General features: G+C 36.0%; 1 protein-coding gene across 13 annotated transcripts in view; it reads right to left on the reverse strand.

Annotated features, from left to right (window-relative positions):
* CSDE1 (cold shock domain containing E1) overlaps window positions 1-18764 on the reverse strand; it is a 36804-nt gene that overhangs the window by 5726 nt on the left and 12314 nt on the right. For 6 of the 13 annotated variants that reach the window (XM_046645292.1, XM_046645297.1, XM_046645296.1 and 3 more), the window contains 15 exons: window positions 16210-16338; window positions 14327-14525; window positions 13212-13321; window positions 12719-12811; window positions 12002-12099; window positions 9696-9777; window positions 9224-9352; window positions 8980-9105; window positions 8148-8360; window positions 7146-7286; window positions 6898-7062; window positions 3732-3839; window positions 2944-3119; window positions 2208-2320; window positions 875-994 (listed from right to left, as the gene is read on the reverse strand). In XM_046645292.1, the coding sequence (XP_046501248.1) occupies window positions 875-994; window positions 2208-2320; window positions 2944-3119; window positions 3732-3839; window positions 6898-7062; window positions 7146-7286; window positions 8148-8360; window positions 8980-9105; window positions 9224-9352; window positions 9696-9777; window positions 12002-12099; window positions 12719-12811; window positions 13212-13321; window positions 14327-14525; window positions 16210-16329 (1993 nt within the window). In that variant the 5' untranslated portion in view covers window positions 16330-16338. The remainder of the gene's footprint in view (window positions 1-874; window positions 995-2207; window positions 2321-2943; window positions 3120-3731; window positions 3840-6897; window positions 7063-7145; window positions 7287-8147; window positions 8361-8979; window positions 9106-9223; window positions 9353-9695; window positions 9778-12001; window positions 12100-12718; window positions 12812-13211; window positions 13322-14326; window positions 14526-16209; window positions 16339-18764) is intronic. The other 7 variants (XM_046645301.1, XM_046645306.1, XM_046645305.1 and 4 more) reach the window with 2 other exon arrangements.

Genomic DNA, 18764 nt, shown 5'->3' on the forward strand with positions numbered 1-18764 from the left:
CAGAACTCATGGAGTTACTGAAGATGGAGAGAAAAAAACAGAAAATGAAAAATATAGGGAGCTCTGGCTTAGAGACAAGCAGTAGGATACCCATGGAACTCTAGCTATTAACGAACAGATAGGGGCCGGCCCCGCAGGTGAGTGGTTAAGTTCGTGCTCTCCACTTCAGCAGTCCAGGGTTTCAGCAGTTCAGATCCTGGGCGTGGACATGGCACCGCTAATCAGGCCATGCTGAGGCAGCGTCCCACATAGCACAAGAAGAGTCACTTACAACCAGAACATACAACTATGTACTGGGGGAGGCTTTGCGGAGAAGGAGGAGAAGAAGAAAAAAGAAGAAGATTGGCAACAGATGTTAGCTCAGGTGCCAAGCTTTAAAAAAGGGAACAGATATAGTAAACTTTTATGGGAAGCACTAATGTTTATAGAATTGGATCGTTACTAGGAAAAGTGTTAATACTGATGTAAATAACTAGTGAATAATAGAGGAAAATTATAAAGTTGTACTAAACCCAGCCAATTGTGAATATTTGATTATCACATGACATCAAATGCAAATTCTTGGTATGACCTTTTGTTCTCAGTCTATTTCAATGTAACTCAATTAGTTGCTCACCTATAAGTCATATGCTTACACAGCAGTCATTTGTTCACTACACAACAGTCATTTGTTCACAACACAAACCCAGGCTGATCTCAGACCCAAGGGATATAAAAATAAAAACCAAGCACGGGGGGAAAAGTCACTTTTCCTTAATTCAGTTTTTAAGGAATCTGAAAACAATTACAACAAATACCATCATATTTTAAAACCTTCAAAGTGCTCATGTGAAGGTAAGACAAATTTCAAACAATCTGACAAGGATGCTCTTACCTTCCTCCACGATCTCAATCATTCCTTGGTACTCAGTCTGTGTTGGATCAACACTCCGCAATGGGCGAATGACTTTACCAGAGTAGATGGTGGGATCAGCTTCCTCAGTAATGCCATTCACTACAAAACAAAGCACGTATACCTCTCACTCAATGGGGTTTTACTTAAACTCTATCCCACAAGGAAAAAAGCAAAAGCCATCAGAAGAAATGTTAAAACATAAGAGGGCTGGTTGGTTGCCTGCTATTCTTGAAACATTTCCAAACTACCATTAAGACAAAGTTAATTTGTGGGGCCAGCTCTGGTGGCGTAGTGGTGGAGTTCATGTGCTCTGCTACGGAGGCCCTGGGTTCGCGGGTTTGGATCCTGGATGTCGACCTACACACTGCTCATCAAGCTAGCCTGTGGTGGCAACCCACATATGAAACAGGAAGATTGGCAACAGATGTTAGCTCAGGGCCAGTCTTCCTGATCAAACTAAATAATTTGTTTAAAGAATTAACAAGTATACAAATTTAAAACATGCCTTGCTCTTTCACCCTTTCCGTATGATCAAATGTCACCTTTTTAGTGAGGCCTTCCCTGCGCTCTACAATGGCAAACCCAATATTTATATCTTTCTAAAGATACTACATAATTTTACTCATCTTGTTTGCCTGTATTTTCCACTAAAAAATAAGCTCAATGAAGGCAGGGATTTGTCTAATTTCTTTACTGCTATACCCCCAGTATCTAAAACACAGCATGCACTTAGATATATTTATTAAACTGAAATGAACATTCTTGGCTGTCATCTCTCTAAGCCTCACCAAGAGAAAGTGTTATTTGGGGAGTTAAGATGAAAGCCAAAAGTAAGCTATAGATCTTTTAAAGGTCAGAGATCCTAAATATCAATGATTTTCTTAAGTTCCCATTGTTTTTCACATTTAGACTCGTTCTTCTCCAAAATGGTCTTCCAGAGAAATCCTTCTTTCCCCAACCCCATGAAGATTTATATCTTGGGGCTATTTTTAAAAAAGATATAGAATTGGAAATAAACTTAAAGCAAATGACCTAAAATATCTAGAACAGTAGTTCTCAAAGTTCCGTGTACATCAGAATCACTGGAACGATTTGTTAAAACAGACTCCCCATCCCCAGAGTTTCAGTAGGTCTGGGGAAGGGTCACAGAACTTGTATTTCTATCAAGCAGCCAGGTGATGCTGCTAGATCTGGGGACTACACTCAGAGAACACTGATCTAGAACAATTGGGTTTTTGCTCCCTATCCCACCCTATCCCTTTATCTCTCACCCAAAGCACAGGCTGACTAACTACAAGTCACAATTCATTACCTGAGTGTGTTTTGTTCACTTTTTCTGCACTGACTTTGTTGCCTTTGCCTTTGGACAAGCTGTACTCGACCATGTCCCCCAGTTCCAGGCTATCGACATCACCAGAGAACTCACTGGGGGGAAAGGAAATGACAATTTGAATAAGCAATTACCACAAACATCAACAGTAGCAAGTAGTCTTTATTTCTTCTATAACAACATTCATGGTGTGCTTACTTATGCTGGATACTGTTTTTAAGCACATTATATGTATTGACTCGTTTAATCCTCAGAAACACTCTATGAAGAGGTACCATAATAAACCCTAGCTTCACGATAACGAAACTAAGATACTAGGAAGTTAATTTCATTCAATAAAAGTTACAAAACTAGTAAGCAGCAGAGTCTGGATTCAAACTCCAACTGGCCGGTTCTAGGAGCCCATGCCCTTAACCATTATGCTATATTATAATACCAAATCAAATATACAACTCTCTGGTAGCAACATATAAAAGAGTATTCTTTCACTGAAGCAGAAAGGCTCCTATCCAATGTTCAAGCATCCAGGCTTTTCTATATCTTTTGGCCACACATTCTCTATATAAAGGTAGATGATTAATTTTAGTTTATAAATTGCCATAATTTTACCAATATAAAATTTCTGATTAAAAATATAACCACCTAATAGTAAACATTTTTTAACTTCAAAACCAAAGGATGCATGGTAAGCTCTAACTTCCTAAAAGGCATTCCTCACCTGTAATGGAAAAAGATTTCCTTATCATGATTGGCTGTTTCAATAAATCCAAAATTATCCTTCAGAGTTGCCACATAACCCAAGAGCCTCTTGGAGTTGGAATTACGACCTAAAAGTCGCACACAAGTTGCAATCTGCTGTCCAGGCCTCTGTTTGTCACTAATACTAAATTCAACCTGTGAAAAACAAGGATGCTCATTAATAGCACATCATTTAGACACCAAGCTCCTTAACTCCTTAAGCTCCATAACTTCCCCAAACCATACTTTGCACTCCAAATATTCTTTGTAAATACTCTGATGGAATAGATTTTCACCAGACTTCTAAGTCTCATTCCATTTTCACAAAGGATCAAATTTTATTCTCCAATGTGTATTCCTTATAGATTCTTAATTTCTCTAAAGGAGGGGTATCAGAAAACCATAAGTACTAAGTATGAGAAAAACGAAAAGCAACGTAAAATCTTTGGTGTGATTTTACTTTGATGACGTTTCAGTGACTGTTTTAACTTTCTCACCAATACTATTAATTTTATCTAAGCTAATTGATTCAGGCATATCTTATACAATGCTTAAATAGTGACTCCTCAAAAAGCTTTTAAAAAGACCTTGCTAGATCCTATTCTAATTGAATAAGCTGCTTTTAAATAGAAAGATGTTCATACATTAAACCTGTAGGCACAAAAAATTGTAATCAAAACTTGACAAAACTTAAACCATTTTCTAGGCTTTATGTTTAAGATGACAACCTTTAACCCTCCCTCTCTCAAATAAGCAGAATTATCTTGCCTTATCTCCTATTTGAGGGGAAGTAGATCCTTCCACATCCTTGGCTTGAAAAGCAATAGTCAATTTCACTCCACAATCATCATAAGCAATAACACCATCCTCAGCCTCCTAAAGAAAGAGAAAGTCAGAATACAACGAAAAAAACCAGGAGCAAAAAAGCAATATAAGCAGCTACAGTTCTTAAAGACCCTTGAGGCAAAGGATTGGCAGAGCTGTAGGGATTTCCTACTCCAGCGTTCTCTAACAATAATAGAATTTTATATGAATAAAGTGGTAGTGTTGCCTTAACCCAGGACTGATTCAATCTGCTGTAACTGGGTCTTCTAGTCTTAATAACCTAATTTTTGCTGTTGAGGAGGAAAAAAGGAAAAACTTATTGAAAATTTACAATATGCTCATTCTATACTTCTCTTAGCCAATCAGAAATCAAATTGGGCATGTATTTTCAACCAGGTAGAAATTCTGTCGGGCAAGAAGATTTTGTAGTGCCTATTTTGAATCTCCTATAGTATCTCACAGTGTTTCATACATAATGTTAATCAATATATTTACCAATGCATGAGAATTTAATTTGGTACAGGATCTAGCACAGTTCAGGGCATTGGATATGCAGGCAAGTGATTAGGTTATGATACACTAATGTTTCCATAATAACACTTAAATTGCTGAATACGAGAAAGATTAGCTCCTCAAAAGTGAGAAATTTCAGGTATGTCATATAGAATCATACAGTAAACGACGACATTGTAGAGCCACTACATAAATTATAATGTTTCTATGGTTTCAACCATCATTTCTATGGGGATTAATGCCCACATGCCTAGTCTAGCTTTGACTCCTTTCCTAAGCTCCAGAACTTATTACTATTACATATTCAAAGTCAATTAATTTCTACTCTTCTACCATTCATACTCCATTTATAACTATTATATAATAATATTTACTGAACATTTATAATGTACCAGACATTATGTTAGGCACTTTGTACTATCAAATTTAATGTTACAATAAAACCATCTCTACAATTACTCTTATCTCTCATTTCACAAATTAGGAAAGTCTTAGGAGGGTAAAAAAAATGTGACTTGCTGTATGCCTTAAACTGATACAGTGATGCATCTTATTTCCCAATAAAACTGGAAAAAAAATCAAACAAAAACAACAAACTTGACCAAGGTTATATAGCCGTACAAAATGATGCTAAGGATTTGACTTTGGTTAAGTCAAGAGTGATGATGTCAGTCAATTCAAGCCTGACTCCAATGGCATCAACTCTTTTGCAAGTCAACCAAACTCAAAATCTCAGCATTTTTGTTCTCAACTCTTTTCTAGCCGTTAACCTCAATATCCAGCCAATATACTACATACCAAGTATATTAAACAGAGATAAGACAATCCCTGCCTGCAAAGAGTCCAGTCTAGTAGAGGAGACAGATTCATAAACAGGTTAAGTGTAATATACTATCATAAGCCCAATACTAAAGGACTTACTAGGATACAGTGTTGGCCTAAGAAGAAAATAACAACAAAAGGGCAGGAAAAGTCTCACACAAAGGCTGTCTTGATCAACCCAGTTTTCCCAGAGACATCTGGGAAGCAGGCCATTCCAAGAGCTAAAAGCCATTAAAAATACGGCCCAATGAATTTTATTTTTATTATTGTTAATAGCACCATCAGCCACTTGTGAAATTTCTAGTATGGGCTAGGCACTGTGAGGGGTTTTTAAACAAAACAGGAGACAAATTTTTTTTTTTTTGCAGGGAAAGATTCACCCTGAGCTAACATCTGTTGCCAATCTTCCTCTTTTTTTTTTCCCCCGCCTCAAAGCCCCAGTGCCTGGTTGTATATCCCAGTTGTAAGTCTTCTAAGTCTCCTATGTGAGCTGCCACCACAGCATGGCAACTGACAGACTGAGGTGGTGTGGTTCCATGATCAGGAAACAAACCTGGGCTGCGGAGTGGTGATAGAGCCAAACTTTAACCCCTGGCTCATCAAGGCTGGCTTAAGACAATAATTTTTTAAGTTTAAAAACTGAAGCTCAGAGGTGAAGTAACTTTCCAAGCTACAAAATAAGTGGTAAGCAAGCTGCTCTCTCTGTTCTTTCTGGCTCCTAAATAGTTATTTCTAAAATTACCTTACTTTCCACCATCTCTCTCATGGATCTTTTCTTGTCTACATCCATTATCTCTGTCTCTAGTGCAAGGACTATCTAAACCATTAAATAATTTCCTATCAAGCCTCTTGTCTTTTGTCTTTCTCTGCCCCCTTCTAGGGTTAACAATATAGCCATTATCTTCCTGAAGTGCATACCTGATGTCATTTTCCAACAGAAATCTTTTTCTGAATACAGAACAAGGTCTAAATTCTTTAGAGTAGCAATCAACACATTCTCAATCTAGCTGTGTCCTGATTTTTCATCCCATTTCCCCTACTCACCTCCATCCAAGAAAAATAAACCCATCTTCCTGTCAAACTACTTAGCGCTTTCTAAAGAAACCCTGGATTTTTCTTACCTGTACCATCATTACTCTGTGAGGAATGTTCTTTCCTCATTTATCACTACCTACTAAATGCCAATGCCTTAGTAAAATCATCCCAGGTCCTGCCAGTTTAGAATTAATTTTCACCAGAGCACTTACTGACTTTTTATGCCAACATTTTCTATATGAATTATCTGTTTCTATACAACTCTCAATTTATTTACTTGAGAGCAGAAGCCATCTTAGACATCTTTCTATTTTTTATTCAGAGGATTTTTCAATAAATGGAGTCCAAATGTGTGAAGTGAGTCTACCCAAATTTGAAAGTTAAACTGCTTGGTCAGTAAGTTCTATCATTTTAGATGAGTGGTTCTCAACTGGGGTGATCTGGGGACTTTGGGTAGTATCTGGAGACACTTTTGCCTGTCATACAGGGGGAGGAGAAAAAGAGAGATATTGGCTTCTACTTGGTAAATGCCAGGGATGCTGTTAAACATTCCACAATGCCTAGAACAGCTCCTCCCGCAAAGCATTATCCAGCCCAAAATGTTAATAATTAGTTCACTGTTAATATTACACAGAATTCTGAAAGAGAGAATATCCCATTATTGTGTGGACAGTGGTTGCCTTTAAGTAGTAGAAGAATAAAGAGCTACAAAAAATCATTTTGATCATGTAAAACTTACCTTTTCTTTGCCTTTATTTGGGCTAGTGGTTTTAGGATTGGAAAAAGTGGCTTCTTTTTCTACAGTGCCCATAAAACGATGATCTGAATGGGAATGGAATGAAACCGTGCCCTTGGGAAGCTTTTTAATCCTAATAGCATGATTTCTTTGGGCAGAGAGCATATCCTACAAATGATAAACAAAAGTAACTTTAACTGAAAAAGGAAGCATCAAGAAAACCCCTCATATTCTTGTCAAAAACTACTCACAGGAACCACAGTAAACTCTACTTCATCTGCAATATGGAGCTGGTTCCCATCCAGGATTTCACTGAAGTGGAAGAACATGCGAGCATCACGATCCACACACTTGATGAAACCAAAGCCATCTCTCATGGCAGCAATTACACCCTGAAACGCAAATAATATTTTCACTGGCTGTGAAGCATGTCAAGACAACAACATTCAAGTTTGGAAACATCAAGTTAAATTCATTAGGAATTTTTTGTATTAATGACGCAAATTCTGTATCCACATTTTAATTTTTCCATTTAAATACAAATTCACTGTATTCCATAAAGTAAGTTAACCTCTGAGCAACTGTCTGAGACTCCCCATGTACTAGAAAGTTATCATATTTGACCATAAACACATGCACATAATTTATTCCATTTAATTTAATCCTCAATTCTGTGAACTTGGTAGTATTACCCCGTTTTGAAAGATGAGGAAATTGAGGCAGAGAGAGGTTAAGCAATTTGTCGAAAGCACACAGCTAGTGAGTGGCAGAAACCAGGATTCCAAATAAGGCCCAAGCTCTATGACAATATAACTTCCAGAAATTTAGAAGATATACCCACTAAAAGGCATTTGAAAAGCCCTGCTGTGAAAACGAAATCTACTTAACTTTGTTTACTCTAGTGTTTACTAAACATCTTATGGAACAGTTTGGGAAAATCTACTTTCTACAATGATGGACTTGAACCTTCTCAGTCTTCATGTTTAAGGGCCAGAGAATCACTGACTCTCAAAAGTCCTTAGAAATCAGCCTGTCCAGATTTCTATTCTAAAGCTTTTTCACCTTTGTTTTAAGATAACTGGCAGAGTTAGACGTCAAACCAAGACCTGATTCAAATGTCTGTGTTCTTTACCATCTTAACACGGTAACTGCCCAGGATCACTAATTTTGAGTTTTCAATATAGTATTACCACCTTGAATAAAACAATGCCCCCCCAATACTGGATACATATCTTATAATGTACAACACTTACCATTTCTCTGGCTTCATTAGTGAACTGAAATGTATTTGACAGAACTTCTATGTTGGTTGCTCGTTCTAATTTGTCACGTCGGTCTGTTGAAATATTAAACCTAACATGGTCACCTTCCAGCAGGGTCACCTTGGATTTTGTATCTTTGTCTCCAAAGGGAAGTTCTTTAGGAATCACAAAGTCAACTTTGATGCGTCCTGGCAATGGGTCATTCTGATGAGAGGGAAAAACTATTTTAGCTGGAGATTTCTCATCCTTCCTAGTTCTAAGTCAAACAAGAAGAACACACAGCAAACCCACATTATTTATAATAGACAGTTCCCTCAAGGGAAAAACAGTGTTGAGAACATAAGTCCAATTTGAAAGCTTTGTGTTCTATGGTCAAATGATACAACCAGACATTCACAACACTGCAGTTAAGATCCTGCATACTGATATTGACAGATTTTATTTAAGGAAAAGAATTTCAGTCTTTTATGTTTCATATTTCCTTAGCAATGACATCCCTGGTCTCATCTTCTCACTTCTCCCACAAAAGAAACAAACTGGGGTCGGGGAACAAATGCACACCCAAACTGTTTTTTTCCCAATTTGACTGGTGTTTCTTCTTTTGTCCCTTTTTCCTTACCACCCAGTAAAAAACAAACAAAACATATTCATGAACGTAATCAATGGTTTCTCATTTAGTTTAATTATACATATCAAGAAATATTTAATTGTTCCACTATCTCAGAATTACGTTAATCGAATACAATAAAATTTCCACATACCATACCATATCATTCTATTACTGCTGAGGCAAAAGAAGACTCTCCTGGAAAAAACTATTTACCTGGTTTTTACTGGGTACTTTTGGAATAACTTTGGTTACAGTTCCTTCAAAATGTTCAATGCTGATATCTTCAAAAATGACTGTTCCTTGAGGCAATAGTCTGACATCTGTTGCAACTTCTTTACCCTAAGTAAGAAGGGAGTTGGAGAGGAGGGGGATTAGGTAATTTTAAGTGTTTCCTAAAAATACAATTCACTACTGATCTTAAAAGAAGGCCAAAGATCAAGGTAGCCAACTATCTTACATTTCTGTCCTTGATTGTGAATTCCACGTCATCTCCAGGCTGTAAGGTTTCTAAGTCACCCTTAAATTCACTATAGTGAAAGAATATCTCTTTTACAACATCACCTCTTTCAATAAAGCCAAAGGCCTCCTAAAGTCAAACAAACAAAAACCAAAAAATAACAGAAATATTATATACTATTCAGTGTACATATTTATGAGTACAACTTACAATCAATAAGCCCTTTCATAAAATTATATCACAGTGGAAACAAGATATTTGGTAAAGTCTAATAGTAATGTTATCAACTAAATGGTCTATTTTAAAGAATATAATGAATTAGTAACCAAGGAATTTTAAGAGATTACTTTTGAGTTTAATAGTGAAATATTTTTAAAGGGAAGACAGAGGAAAAGCAAAAGCCTTCAGTTTGAAGTATAAGACAAAGCAGTCAAAGAAAAAACTCAAGTTTCTCAAATTTGATGACACTTACCTTCATGGCACAAACTACTCCCTGACAGCGGGCTGGTTTCTTTTTCAACAGCATAATGTTACGAGCACTTACAGCACCAGTACTAGAAAAGAATAATTGGGTGGGGATGGGGGGATCAAAGAGGGGTGAAAAACGCATTGGCTTGGTTAGATATGATGCGTCTAGAGAAACACCAGTTTTCTGTGGCCTCAAGAATTCTATGTCATCACTAACAGCAAATTTAAGGTTTATGACACCTGATCCTTTTCATATGGCTTCATATGCAAAGGACTTCTGCTGAAACTCCCTAGCCTTCTAAATTGGGCACACATATATAGATAACTTTTCTCTTAAGCTATTAGAAGAATATCATGGATACATGATGTTCTACTCTGCTTTCCTATTACATAACAATAGAAGTAAAGCCACAAATTGGGTGCAACCAACAACAGGGAATACTGAAGTTTTAGGAAGGTCATTCATTGAACAAATATTTGAATAGGTATTATGTGCTGCAAAAGTACTGGGGATACAGATATGAATAAAATGTGGTCCCTGTTTGCAATGAGTGCTGAATTTAGTAGCTATCCCATCATCATTATTTCTGATTAAACAGCCATAAAAGAAAGTTGAGTAAATGCAATGATTATAGGAGAAATTTGCCATGCTTTAAAAAATGACATTCACCTTCATTGAAACTGGTTTGAGACACCATGTTGCTATACTGTCCCCATCTCTAAGCAGCAGCAATGTAAATTTGAGTTCATTTTAAAGATGGCAGAACTTAAGTCACAATGGTATTTGTTGGTGGAGTTGTTTAAGAAGAGTTGCATACTAAGGGATTACTTCCCTTAATTCTTCAAGGGACAAATTGTAACCCAATTCTGCTTTTTATTTAAAAAATTTAACAAACTAACAAAGACACTGGAAAAATCCTAACTGCCTTTGCAACTTACTGCAGTGAAAAGGCTTTAGGGCCAGATCAAGTTTTAAATGTCTGCTATTTAAAAGCTGTATGACTTTAGGCAAGTTACTTTATGAGAAACAAATCTCATTTTACAGATGAAGAAATTTTATCAGGTGAGGATGTTCTGAGGATTTACAACTACACATGAAGTATTTACTTGCTTGGCACACACAAGAACGTAATAAAGCCCTTTCACTGGCTCCCCACTCAAACTCAAGCCCTATCCCCTAGTTTCCTACTTGAGATTAAATTGAGACTTTCAGACCGACACTAGTAACACCCACAACTTGATCTAATTCCTTCTAGTCTCATAAGAAAGAAAGTTCAAGGCTAATAATTCTGCACATGCTCTTGGGACTCTTCTTTCCTTATGCTGTTGGAAAGTGCCTTTCTAGCACTTTCTCCAACTTCCTATTTTTGACTTCCTTCCGTACTTGTATCTCTTGTCTCTCCCACCCCAAAATAAAAATCATCATCCCTGGGCTTTCTTTACACTTCCCTTAACTGTTAATGCCGATGAATTCAACAACTATTTATTAGCTTGTCTCACACTCACACATGCAACTGCATATTCATATCGCTACTCAGAAATACCCACAGACATCTCAAATTCAAAATACCAAAATAAGTCTAATTTTCCCCCCACCCTTAATACTTTTGCTTTTATCTCCTTAGTCCAGTTAATGGTATCATCACCTGTCCAGTAGCCCACGCCAGAAAAATGGCATTTGGGATTCTGCTTCCCTGAATTCCAATACACACCTCTTTCTAATCAATTACAGAGCTTGATGATTTTATCTTCTCAATGTTGACTTGACTTCTCCATCCAACCACTCCTGGCCTATCTATATTAGGCCCTTATCTTTCATATTAACTCTCATATTACTGCTGCTAGTCCAGAGCATCCCTACTCTCCAAAAGTCTACCACCTTCACTGCTTCCAATCATGTAAACCAATTATATCCCTTCATTTAAAATCCTTCAAGAGTCCTATGCTTATGGAATAAAGCTCAAACTTCATCTCTCTACGAGCCAGTCAATTTAATCAACTCAAATTTCTGGTTCCTTCCCCAAAATACTTCCTCTCCCCAGAATGCTCTCAAGTGACTTGACACTCTTCCCTCAAAACTTACATCAAGCACTGCTGCTTTTGCAAACTCAACACTGACCTCCAGAACAGCTCTGACCATGTTTTAATTACCTTCCTATTTCTGACCCCTTACACAGCAACCATCATAGAATAGACCCTCAAATGCTTAGCTGATAAAAGATAACAAAAATTATCCAGATTTACAAGTTAGGTTTTTAACTAATTCAAATTTCTTATAAAAAATCACTTAGGTGGGAAAAGAGAACTTACTGTTTATTGTTATCAATTACAAAGTTTATTTTATCTCCGGTTTCCAGCTGAACGTTCCCTTCGACATCTTCAGGGGTATAAGTCAGATAAAACACTTCCTGTGAATTAATAAGTCATTATTACTATATTGACAAGATGCATGTTCACTGTATACTGTGATTTACTTCGTTAAATACCTCAAACTGGCATTTAAAAAGCCAAATTTAAAATTAAATGCTTTATGACAAGTACATTGTTTTATTCATATAAACACACACTTCCCCTCCATGATGCTGATGACTTCTGCGAGTCCACAGCTGAGCAGCAACCCAACTTCAAAAAGCTTACACACGTGGAAGCATTTGCCCAGAGACTGTAGTTACATTTCAAAAAAACAATTTTTATATAAGGCATTCCAAACAAAAAAGCTGGAGTTAGTGCTTAAAAGAAACCAGAAAAAAGGTCCCACTCCCACAACCCCCAAAAAAGTGCATAAAAGGAACATTTTACCTCAATGTTCTAACTAAGGTCACACTTGGGCAAGCTAAGACACTTGGAAGTCCTATGGATTTTTTTCTTTGCAATTTTTTGATTATGTCGCACTCAAAGTCTCTCAGACACCAAATTTAAAACTGATTTTATCAACTGCAGCTTACGTTTTCTATTTTGAATTTTAAAGTACGCTTATAGATCACATGGTGGATCAGGCAAAGGTTTAAGAAAAATACACAAGTTTACCCCATTACGTTCGTAGCATACACTCCCTGTTGGACTCTGACCCGGGGCAGCTGGAGATTTACTCTCTAAGTTGTGAGGAACAGCGCACACAACCTACCAGTCAAAAAAAAAAAAATTTCCATTGCTAATCATTTCAGGAGCAGCACTGTGCAATATAAACTGAATTTTAATATCCTCTATACTAGACATAGGGATGCATTTTAATATGATCCACAAGAGGATGTCATGCTGCCAAGTTTCAAACTTACAGTACATGAATTGACTGTAAGTACAGACTTAGGGTTATATGTAAAAACCTCAATTGAGTCTTGACCATATTTTAATTCAGGTCAAGAAATGCCAGTGCTTCTGATTTAATTTTAAAATAGTAATCTTTATATACTATAGCTCTCTTACGTGCAAACTGAGGAGATGGGGAGAATCTTCCCTTTCTAATGTGAAAGATATGCAAATGCAGGGCCCTAAGAAAACACAAAGCTTCAAAGTCACTAACTTGTCCATTAATTCGTTCTTCAGGGAGGATTTCTGGTTTTATCTTCACCAGTTTAACAGCAATGGGTTTCCCAGTCCGCCGGTCAGATGATACTTCGAATTCAACATCATCTAAAATAAACAAAGTGGTGTTTGTTGGGCTAATTTTGGCAAAATGGATCTCACTTTCAAGCTAAACTTAATGTAGCATTTGAGTTGCCTCAGACCAGTGATTCTCAAAGTGTGGTCCCTGGACCAGCAGCAGCAGCACCTGGGAGCTTAGTAAATGCAAATTCCTGGGGCCCATTCCAGACCTATTCAAAGACAAACTCTGTGCATCAGGTACAGCAATCTGTTTTAAGAAGCCTTGTGGATAAACTCTGATACGTACTAATGTTTCAGAACCAGTGCTTTAAACTAAGACAGCCACACCTTAGTCTTAGTTTTCCTGGCATTTACAAAAACTACCAATGAGGCAATATAACAATCACGACGGTTGGCAACTGTTTTTTTTAACCTCTCTCTTTCTGTACTTCAGTTTCCTCATCTATAAAGTGAGGATAAACCAAAATAATGATCTTGCAGGGCTCAGAGTATTTAGCATGCCCAATACTTATGTTAACTATTATTCTGACTTTTTTCTCAATATTTTTAAAAATAGACATTGAGACCTTGTAATGTCAGTCCTTTAATAAGTCATACATTTTTACATGTGAAAGTGTTTTTTATGGTGTCAGCCAAGACGAATTTCCATAGACCAAGTGGTGACGTTGTTTAAGAGTTATTTTTTCAGGTACTACCAAAAAAAATATCTAGTAAAATAATCCAAACTAATATTATAAAAGTTTAACATTTTCACTGGGCTAAAATCTAACATATAGTTAAATAGTCATTATTAGGGTAAATCACAACTAAATCTTCCAAGTATCTATTTAAAAAATACTCAAAGATAACTTTCAATTAGTCTTCCATCCTTCAAAAAGACACCACCACAATAGAAATCAGGACTCTGCTAGTTTATATAGACATAAATGGTATAATTAAAAGGCGAAAACTATAACACTTTGATCTCATGAGCAAGTTGATATGCAACAGAAATTTGTGATTGGCTTTTTAAAACAGAGAATGACAGATTACCTCCTACTTTTAAGTCCTGCAGGTTGCCATTATACTGTGAACAGTGGAAGAAAAGTCTAGCTTGACGTTCTGAACACTGAATAAATCCGTAAGAGGTTAGGAGTTTTTCAATAACCCCCGTTTCACGCAGTGCTGCTGAAGTACCATTGGGGTACCCATTGTGTCCATTGTTGTGGAGAAGATTTGGATCAAAGCTCATCTGTTTTAAAAAGAAAAAGAACTCAATATATACAGATCTGTACATTATCTCTACAACATACTAAATCTGATTATCACCAAATTTTTAATATAAAAAGGCAAAAAAAATAAAGGTAAAATAGGTGAAGAGAAGATTACAGGCTTTTATTTTTGAAATGTTAATTTAGATAGCAAAATATTTCAGAAGAAATAATTTGAATTATTTTAGGGAACTGTCCCAATTTATGGTAGAATATTCACTTACCAAAGAAACAGAATTTCTGGAGTTTAGTATTAAGGTAAAGCAACTACATACGTAAAAGCTGCCTTTACGTTAATTTTACATTACTAAAATAAAAGAATTCAGAACAAAGGTAACTAATATTCAAGGGATGGCAACCCAAACTACCAGGACACTTCCTTAACAAGTTTAACAATACCTATTTTGAAACTTAAATAGAAACTTTAATACTATTTGGTAAGCCATGCATCTCGAAGGCATTATTTAAGTTAGTAGAGATTAAAACAATAAACTTTCTATGCAACACTTATTTCAAACTAGAAAATATCAGAGTAACGCATGCTTAAGTCCTTTAATGGAAGACAAGCCAAAATAGTGAGAAGATGAACTCCAAGACAACAAAAGCTCTTCAAGTCTAAAAGTGTTCAATCAGTTCAGTTACATTTCAAGAAATCTTTTCACCTGTTTCAGACACTCATGAAATTTCTAAATACTGTCATTTTTTTCTATGATTAGAAAAAGCAGAAGAACACATTCTTTAGTGAAAAGAGCTACTAAAATGTAATGCAATGGAACCTGTTTAGATCATCAAATACTGTCTATCACAATGGGTACTTCATTTTACCTTATTTGAATAAAACTATAGAAACAAATTATTTTATTAATTTAAGTGAAGCATAAAACAGGACAAAATCCATGGCAAAGGCTAGGTCTACAAGTGATTTACTACGGCAGCAACATATACATCTTTACAACTAGTTTTCACCTTTTCATGGAAAATTTGATTTATAAGCATTTTCATTTAAGTGTGACAGGAATTATTAATAAAAATATGTCTCCTCAGAAAAAAAAATTACTAAAATTCTAGAAAGATCAACCCAAGTATAAGTAGTTAAACAGTGTCTGGGATGGCCAAATTATGCAAATCAAAGCCATCATATCTGTAGGCAGTTAAGTTCCAGTTCTTTCATGCCAGACATCATCCTTTGTTTGACATATATTAACTCATTTAATTTGTACCAAAGCCCACTAGAAAGTAATATCCCCATTCTATCAAAGAGGAAACAGACACAGAGGTTAAACGACTTGCCAAAGTCAAATGGTAGAGGATTCAAACTCAGAACGCATAGCTCTATAATCTGGGCTCTAAATTAGGGTTTCTCAAACGTAAGTTACCTGGCTATCTGGTTAAAATATGAAATCTGATTCAGTAGAGGCAGCTATTTGAGATTCTCCACTTCTAACAAGCTCGCAAGGCGATACCAATGCTTTTGATTCTTGCACATATTTTGAGTAGCAAGGCCCTGAACTATTAAACTTATCTTTCAAGATTCAAGGTGAAGGAAATGCTTAGAGAAGTTAGAAAGTGAGTTTGCAAGGTATTTCAACCAAAGTGAGTGGCCCTCCTAAGTCATGCTCTTAACACAAAGCAAAATAAGCTGGGATGACTGCTTCCCTGACTTACAGATCTCTGATACATGGGGGTCCTCTTTTGTTTTTTAGTCCCAGATGAGGTAGAAGATAAAGGTAAAGAAAGTGAAGGAGGGGGATGAGGATCTGATGACACAGTAAAAACGTTCTCCATCTCAAACAGCTGTGATAACATAGCACAATGTTTATAACTATGATCAAAAACAATTTAACACATTCGACAGTCAACCTGTACATCTCTACAGATTTATCATTAGGTTACCTTAGGAAAATATAATTCATTTAACCAGATTTCTACTGATGAAATAAATAAATTATAGCATTAACATTCAAAAGGTCAAACTGAAATGTATTTCTTAAAGCCCTTACACAATCCCTAATCCCTAATCCCTAGAATTTACAATTTTTAAAATGCCATAAGGACTCTCCGGTGGTTGCTACAGCGAGACAATTGTGCCCAATTTTCTCTCAATGTCCAACAACTTTACATAGAATCCAATATTCTCAATCACTTGTCTCCCTCAAGTACAGTACACACAGGATAATCCAATAGGGTATGGGAAGAAAATACTAAAAGTATATATATTTTTGTCCAGAGATAAAAACGAGCTTTTATAAATACTTATTATGTATATAAAGGAGAGGCCTCACTGAGTTGGTATGTCACATCATCTCACATCACATACATCACTCAGGTATTCAGAGGGAAGAATGGAGAACTCCACGAGAGGTTGATGGTGAAGTCTTCACTCAATTCATTGGCTTTCAGCCTATTACAGTTCATACTTGCCTAATTAAGTGGACAAATTTAGCTATCTAGTTTAACTAAACTACCCTCACAAATAGACAAATGGTCGACAAAGATTCCTAAGAATCTTAAATAGAAGATAATGCTAATAAGGCAAGCACAGAGTATGAGAACTGACACTTCTAATCTTAGTTCTAGTTCTTTAACCTCCACATTATGAAATAAACAACCTTCTGAGATGTGACACGTCTGCCAAAATGTTAAGTGATACAGACCTATACTAGTAGCAATAAAGCACAATACATGTACACTGTTCCTCAGATATTAATTTATGATAGTATAGTTTTTACATTAAACACTTATAACTAAGCAGGCAGACATATTTCTAGTGAGGGTGGAAGTTTCTGCACTGTTAACAGGTAAACCATTTTTATAATATTGCTTATTTCACCTGTCCTCTATTTGTAGCATATGTTTTACAATGCAAATACAGCTGTATAATCACACAATTTATATGTACATATATATACATATATGTATAATACAAACGTACATATTGACTATACACACTCTTACTAACAGTACGATTAAATTAATTTGAAGACCACTACTCTAGATCCCTGACATGTTAGGTCACGAGTTCCAAGTTGTGCTTCCTTTTTGTTTACGTTGTAGTTCTTATTACCATACAAATGAGAACACAATAATATGATCTGTAATACACAGGCCAAGTTGCGAAAACCACATTCTCAAGTCTCCAGTTCTACCACACATTCCTGCAAGTAGGGAGTAAAACTCCTGTTGTTCTAACCCTAAGGGAAAACGAACCAGAATAAGAAGGAATTAGAGCACTCATTTTCTTCTAAGATTCTAAACTGTTCTCTAACAAGGGTGCTGGAATTTAGGCTGTATTGCTCAAGTCTCATTTTACCTCTAATTGCACATCAAAATAGAATTGAAAAGGAGTGTTCCCCCTTCTCCTAGCATCTTTCCTGACTTACGTTTCTTTCTCTAACCTTTATCCATTTGGGGGCATTTTTTTTTTTTTAAAGGGAAAAACATAACACTCAAGCAACTTTAGATAAGACAGTATGTTAACATCTTTTCCTTCAAAGACTTCCTAACAATTTGGCTAAACTATATTTCCACGGCATTGTAAATTTTCCTTAACCAGCACCACCAAAATTTTAAAGAAGTATCATTAAACAAAACGAAGTTCATTAAAAATAAAAAACCCACAAAAACCAAGACCACCAATTACACAATAGTAGGAGTCCAATGGAAAAAGAAGATAGCTCAAGAAGGGATGTTTATAAAAAAGGAAGATAAAGACAAGACCAAAAAAAGGGGTGGAAGGTAATGACCAGTACGTAAATATTATTTGGCTTTTTTTAAATGGGGGGGCAGGGAATCAATTTAGTTGCTCACCTCACAACATACAAAAAATTCCTGATGAACTGTATTAAATGCCTTAACAAATATTAAATAAAAATGCATCTATTTATAACATTTCTGGAAGGGAGACTTTCTAGGTTTGAAAGCAACAGAGAAAACTGCAAAGGAAAGGATCAATCAATATTTCATTATATAAAAAGTACAAGCTTTTATACTCAAACCTAAGGAAAACAAATACAAATATAAATATATCAGTGTATTAAAGAATTTAAGCAGATCAGTAAGAATTAAACTACTAGAATATAAGCTCCTTGAGGGACTTTTTTTCCAAAGATAAATCCCCAGCATCTAGACACAACAGTGCTTGGCACGTAGTAGGCAGTCATTTGTTGAATTACCAAAAGACATGAAGACAAACAAATTAGTCTTAAAGTTCATTCATTAAA

The sequence above is a fragment of the Equus quagga genome, chromosome 18, assembly GCF_021613505.1.
Source record: "Equus quagga isolate Etosha38 chromosome 18, UCLA_HA_Equagga_1.0, whole genome shotgun sequence".
Lineage (NCBI taxonomy): Eukaryota > Metazoa > Chordata > Mammalia > Perissodactyla > Equidae > Equus > Equus quagga.